Source organism: Schistosoma mansoni, chromosome 2 (assembly GCF_000237925.1).
Source record: "Schistosoma mansoni strain Puerto Rico chromosome 2, complete genome".
Taxonomy (NCBI): Eukaryota; Metazoa; Platyhelminthes; class Trematoda; order Strigeidida; family Schistosomatidae; genus Schistosoma; species Schistosoma mansoni.
In genome coordinates, this window is record NC_031496.1 from 29,787,422 (window position 1) to 29,793,879 (window position 6,458).

The 6,458-nt window shown below is 41.1% G+C and overlaps 1 protein-coding gene across 1 annotated transcript in view; it reads right to left on the minus strand.

Moving 5' to 3' along the window:
* Smp_133660 (putative lin-9) overlaps positions 1 to 6,131 on the minus strand; it is a gene marked incomplete at both ends in the record, with an annotated part of 28,717 nt that extends 22,586 nt beyond the window's left edge. Inside the window, one exon of the mRNA XM_018796328.1 lies at positions 6,082 to 6,131. Within this exon, the coding sequence (XP_018650552.1) occupies positions 6,082 to 6,131 (50 nt within the window). The remainder of the gene's footprint in view (positions 1 to 6,081) is intronic.
* Between the last annotated feature and the right edge of the window lie 327 nt (positions 6,132 to 6,458).

Consider the following 6,458-nt stretch of genomic DNA (forward strand, 5'->3'; position numbering starts at 1 on the left):
CACGGCTCACTCGGGGGAAGGACTCTAACCACCTAAACCACCCGAGGCTGCTTCGTGTTACACTTAAGAATGCCTCCGACGTAGAGGCCGTCCTGCTAGCCAGTCACTTACTGAAACCCGATGGGAACGTAAGAATACTGCCCGACATACCGTATTCTGAACGAAATCTCATCCGGAACATCCCTAAGGAATCTCGCGAGGCGTATTTCCGTGGACGAAATATCATTGTGCAAGGTGTACCGGAAAATATGGACCCAACTCAAGCAAACTCTGATATTCGGGAATGGAAATTCATTAAGCATTCCTTAAAACTTAAGAACATATTGACCCAACAGGTAATGCGACTAGTTAGGAGAGACGGAGACTCTAGGCCCCGGCTATTGAAGATAACCTTCTCCTCCTCCTACATGGCGGCTGCAACTCTGGAAGCATTTCGTGCCAATAGACGTCGGTTGCCAACTGGCATCCATATGCATCCGGATAGGCCCCACGACAGCAGGATCAAGCACAAACGAAAGCTGGAGCTGACAATTCCACTCGTGGACTGTCTTGATCATAAAAAGAACGTGTAAAGGACAGGGACTACCAACTCGGTAAACATCGTATAGGTAGGCTACATGTCCACTCACGCACGGCTCATATAGACAAACAGGAAGAAGCTCACGCATTCCAAATTGAAAGCATAAACTGCCTATACACGGACGCCGCGAGATTGCCAAATAAAATGGATGAGCTACGTGAAATTAGCAACGCTAATGATGCCCATCTGATAGGAATATCCGAAACTTGGATAACGTCTCAGTTTACGGACCAGGAGTTAGAAATAACTGGGATGTCTTTATTTCGCAACGACAGAAAAACAGGAATGGCGAGTGGGGTAGCACTATACATACGGTCATGCCTGGATGCGCATCAACTTCACAACCAAGAGTTTCTCAATCTTGACGAGTCAGTATGGTGCTCAGTAAGATTGTCTACCACCTCGAGGTGTCTAGTTGGGGTCATTTACAGGAAGCCCACTGCCGACATCGAGTATGACAAACGTCTGCTGGAAGGATTAACTCGCTCTACGCGTCTCGGATTCTCTCATACCCTGATTCTAGGGGACTTCAATCTTCCTAAAATCAACTTCGTGGAACATACATACATTGGAGGTGACAACTCTACTGAAGCTCTGTTCTTCAACCTCATCGGTGACCTGGGATTATTAGAAAATGTGAAGTCGGCAACTCGTTGGAGAAACAGTCAGACGCCGTCGCGCTTAGACTGGGTATTCACAAATGAAGAATTCCTAGTTGACAACCTCTCAATCCTGGCTCTCCTGGAGAAGTGATCACGCCGTCTTATCACTCAGCTTTGTCAGCAAAACGGAGCTACGATATCCTACTAGCAACAAGCGCTGGAACTTCAAACGGTTGAATGTGTTAGCTTTACAGGACTATCTTCAACAGGTGGATTGGGATGTTCACCCTCAACTTGAAGTGGATGCTCACTGGGATTTTTTACTGCACACGATCTTATGTGCTACTGAGCATTCAGTTCCTAAAATGGTCCCAAAAAGCTACAAACAACCTCTAATCATCAAGAACCGCACTCGTCGTTTGCTAAGCCGCAAAAGGCACTGTTGGGCTGAATATAAACGAACTGATAACAACGGCGCGTTCAGGCAATATAAACGCATAAGGAACATATGTTCAAAGGCAATAAGAGAAGACAGGCTTCAGTTCCAGACCAAGCTTATCGATAAATTCGTCTCCAATCCGAAAAGCTTATTCAGTTACGCAGCTTCTATTCGACAAGGCAAAACTGGAGTTTCCCAACTGCTTGGTCCCAATGGCCCGACCAATAACGACGGTGATGCCGCCAACCTTTTGGCTGAACAATACTCCTAGACATTCCAGCTGACCCACATCAACCATACTGACGAAAGCTTCACCTGCACCTGTACTGGACTTTCCGAAGTGGATCTGAGTGCTGACCTGGTGCTCCGTAAACTGCAGCACCTAAGAAAAGACACTTCTCCTGGTCCGCATATGGTTCATTCCGCTGTATTGAGGGAAGCAGCTTCAATCCTGGTGACACCACTTAGCGTGATGTTTGCATACTCGCTAAGCAGAGGCAAACTACCGGAAATTTGGAAGCTGGCCCACATCACACCAATTTTCAAAGGAGGTCGACGCAGTGAACCCTCAAGCTACCGACCAGTGGCCCTTCTCTCCATACCTTCTAAAATTATGGAATCTCTAATATACGACGGTATGCAGGAATATTTATCATCTTCAAAATTCTTCTCACCTCAACAGTGTGGTTTCAGAAAAGGTCATTCTTGTATGACCAACATGCTGACTACGGTGGATAGATGGACAACCATCCTTGATCGCAGGGGGAAGGTTGACGTCATCTACCTGGACTTCTCAAAAGCTTTTGATAAGGTCAACCATATTTGTCTTATCAAGAAGCTTAGACGATTGGGTATAAAACCCCCTTTGATTGATTGGCTCTCTTCATATTTAGAAAATCGACACTTTAAGGTCAGGGTTAACTTCACTCTCTCTCAGGTTATGGAATGTCCTAGTGGGGTCCCCCAGGGCTCAATACTAGGACCTCTTCTCTTCTTGATTTACATTAACGATCTTCCTCAACAAGTTTCATCTGACTCATTGCTTTTTGCTGGTGATGTGAAACTTTGGAGAGAGATACGTAATCATAATGATATACCACTTCTTCAGGAGGATCTGACCCGACTTCAAAGTTGGGCAGACGACAACGGACTTACCTTCAACACTTCAAAGTGCAAAGTAGTCCATCTGAGACATGTTGCAGACTATAGTTATAACTTAGGTAACTACCCTCCTAAGTCGAAAAAGATTTAGGAGTGTTGGTACCCTATGACCTGAAATCGTATGCGAACTGTGACAAAAACGCCTCTCAAGCAAACCTTGCACTGGTAACATTGAAGCGCATTTTTGGCCAGTTTGACGGTAGGACCTTCCATATAATCTTCAACAGTTTTATTCGTCCCCAATTAGAGTACGGAAACATAGTATTTCCTCCCTTCCTCCAAAAGGATAAGGACACTCTGGAACGTATACAACGTTGAGCCACGAAATCAGTTCGGGGTCTCAAATTCAAACCTTACGAAGAGCGCCTCCAATCACTTAACCTTTACCCGTTAGAGTACAGGCGTCTTAGAGGTGACTTTCTTATGACTTACAGTATCCTTAATACTTCTGGTTATCCCCTTAACCATCTTCTTAAGCTTAGTCACAACACTAACCTCAGAGGTAACACCCAGAAATTGGAGACCCTATATAGCAGAACAGACTGCAGACACAACTTCTACCCCGTTAGAGTTGTCAATGATGGGATTCACTGCCGACTGAGCTAGTCCAAGCGACCTCTCAGGAGTCCTTTATGAGGAAACTTGACTTATTCTTAAGGACTAAGGATAACATATTATTATGATTTACCAAATTCTTTTTTTCCCTCTATTATCGTCCATATACCTAGGTTTTTGCCTGGAGGTATTGGTGATCCACTGCTACTAGACACGGAAGCCCGTTAAGCGAAAGCTTCTTCTATTCCGTCCTCAACCATTTGAACCATAAACTACCCTTGTGATAAAGCTTCCACTCTCGTTACACTCCCTCTCAGTTGGCGTGTGTAAGTAGTCAGGTTTGCTGTAACTGACCAGAAAGATGGTTCAAGCGAAATGGCAGTAGGACGCATGAGCAGCCAATGAGTTTGATTACCGGTTGATGAAAATATATACTACACTTCTTTACCTTTTCAAGGTCGCTCAAGCTCGCGTTTGGTTAAATATAGCTCCGATTCTCGTATGAACATGAAAAATGACTTACCGAAGAACTACAAAACAGGCTACAGAACTGAGCACAGATCGAGGAAATGTTTATCCTGTGATAAATTTCACTTACAAAATTCATGTGTCTTGCATCATGCTAAGTGTTTTAAATGTTGTAAAATTGGACACATCCAGTCGGCGTGTAAAACTACTCTTCGTTTAGAACTCTGTAAATCGGATCTGATTAATTTGGATAACTTTAATAATCATATTCTGTCCTTATTTACGGCTTCCAATAATTCACTGCATACTCAAAATCGATTGGATTTGTTCACTGTAGTTGCATGGCACTTTACACGATTTTATTGTTGACACTGACAGAATTAAGTCCATCATTTAAGTTGGGAGGTTGTAGTCATCAAATTCATCTGCTATAATTAAGAATGCTTCAAGAACAACTTCCCTCACTAACCTCTGAAGACTGTTCTAATGAAATGCGGTTTGAGCATAACTGCAACGCCCTCTCACTCTGATGCTCAAGCAAAAAATATCAAGACCTTGAACACAAGCACCAATTCTATTACTGCTGCAAAATTCAAAGACCCGGAGAGGAGATAAAGTCTTTCATTGTAGAATCGCCAGACCGTAAGCAAATGAAACAGTGATAGTAGCTTCTCGCCTAGCCCTGACTGTTGAGTCCAAAAAGCAATATCCCTCTCCACTGTATGGACAGTATATTTTAGATATACGTAGTCTATATACAAGCAGAGCAGACAACATCACACCATAAAATAAAAAATATGGTGATACAGGACCAAGACAAAAGTGGCTGTGAATATAGAAGACTATGACTAATAGATTCGGAGTAAATTAAGAATAGTATATCGTGTAATAGTAGCCAAAATTCTAATGATGGCTTATGATAAAAGAAAAACTTATGTAATAACAGTCTATAAATAGTTCCCTGAAGTTAACAATAGTTTGTTGCAAGCCCATTCAAATATTGTATTTTTTGTGTGCTCTCTGTAATCCTAACATTTAATCCACTGTAAATTTATGTGTGAGTCTGATTGAGCGCATGTGTCTGCACATCAATCTTTAATCTGTTCCCTCATTGGTTGTAAACAAAGACAATCAATAATTTATCCACAACCATTAACACTCATAAATATATATGGATTTTTAACACTCACACACACACTTGTTTTCCCGGTGTGCTTGCTATCTGTACGCTTGCGGATTTTTACCAAGCTTCAACAATAAACTATCTCTATAACTGGTGTTCAGGCTTTTGAATAATCTCGAGTAAACCCGTAATTCTACTAGGAGATTTAGCCTGCAGTAAATATTCAGTTAGTGAGATATTATTTATTTATTGGAGTCAGATATAGAGGAATTAATCCTCTACAAGTTTAATCTCCGGATTCAACACTGGGCAGGCGTTTTGTATTCGTGTCGGGATCCTATTGACCGTCAACTAATCTGGGTTGACCAAATTATCGACATCCGATTACCTCACTCACTGTAGCTAAATTAGACATCAGTACAAACAAGTTCTGAAACATTGTGGATCTAAACGGGGAGTGATATATCCCAGACATTTTCTCTTTATGAAATACGCTTAGAGTTTGCAATTTTCCAGTATCCTGCTAACAGATTAGACCCGTATATTATTGTATTCATGGATGTCAAGAAAGTTCGTAGTTACATTACTTGGTCCGTGTCATTTGCCTGAAGATGTAGCACGATTTAAAGTTTTTTCAATAGAATTTTCGACTGCCATTCATGAACAGATGAAGTCAAAATAGACATGACATGAAATGCAACAGCTTTCCATGCACGTGTATCAGACAATCTTAGGCTTATTGTGGACAAATATACTATAATTCTTTTTTAGATGTCACTTTAAAATTAATATCAAGTTATGGTGCCGTAAAATTGAATTTTAATCTTTTATTGTTAAAGCAGGAGCTGTCTACTTATGTAGTTGCTGTCATGTGACTGAGGAATTTCAAACGAAGTGAAAAGTAGGTATCATACGGCTGGTAATGTACACAGGAGCATATTTACTTCAAATTCCTTTCAAGCTCACCACCACTCAGTGAGTGATTTTTATCTCACTACATAAAACTGTTATCACAACAAAGTTGCACTAACAGACATTTAGTAGATAAACTAACTAGTTTCAGACAGTCTATGTATTGACATATGTATACCGGACGCTATGCACTGCACCGACGAGTAACTCTTGTACCTAAAATAGCAATTCATAGACTTACTTTAGTCGAAAACTCAAACCAAATTCATCGTGCAAAGGAACAGGACACATCCGACTTGGCACATAATAACAACTTAAATAAAGCGAGAACAAGATTCACAGAATAACTTGAATTTTCTACATTTCAAGGGTTCCCCATCAGCTGAAAACGGCCTTACCCATGTCAACATGAATAGTTTGACATACCGTAGTTAGTAGTGTTTACTTCTAAATGACAAGAAACATAATAAGACAGTCAACACATTGAACATAATAGTTAAGACCGACTGATATTTATATGTTGAAAACAAAGTAATGTAAGGAAAGGAATGAAGTTATAAATGATAGCAGAGAAAATGAATTGTAAACAAATGAGTGATAGTCAAGGTACCTAGGTGA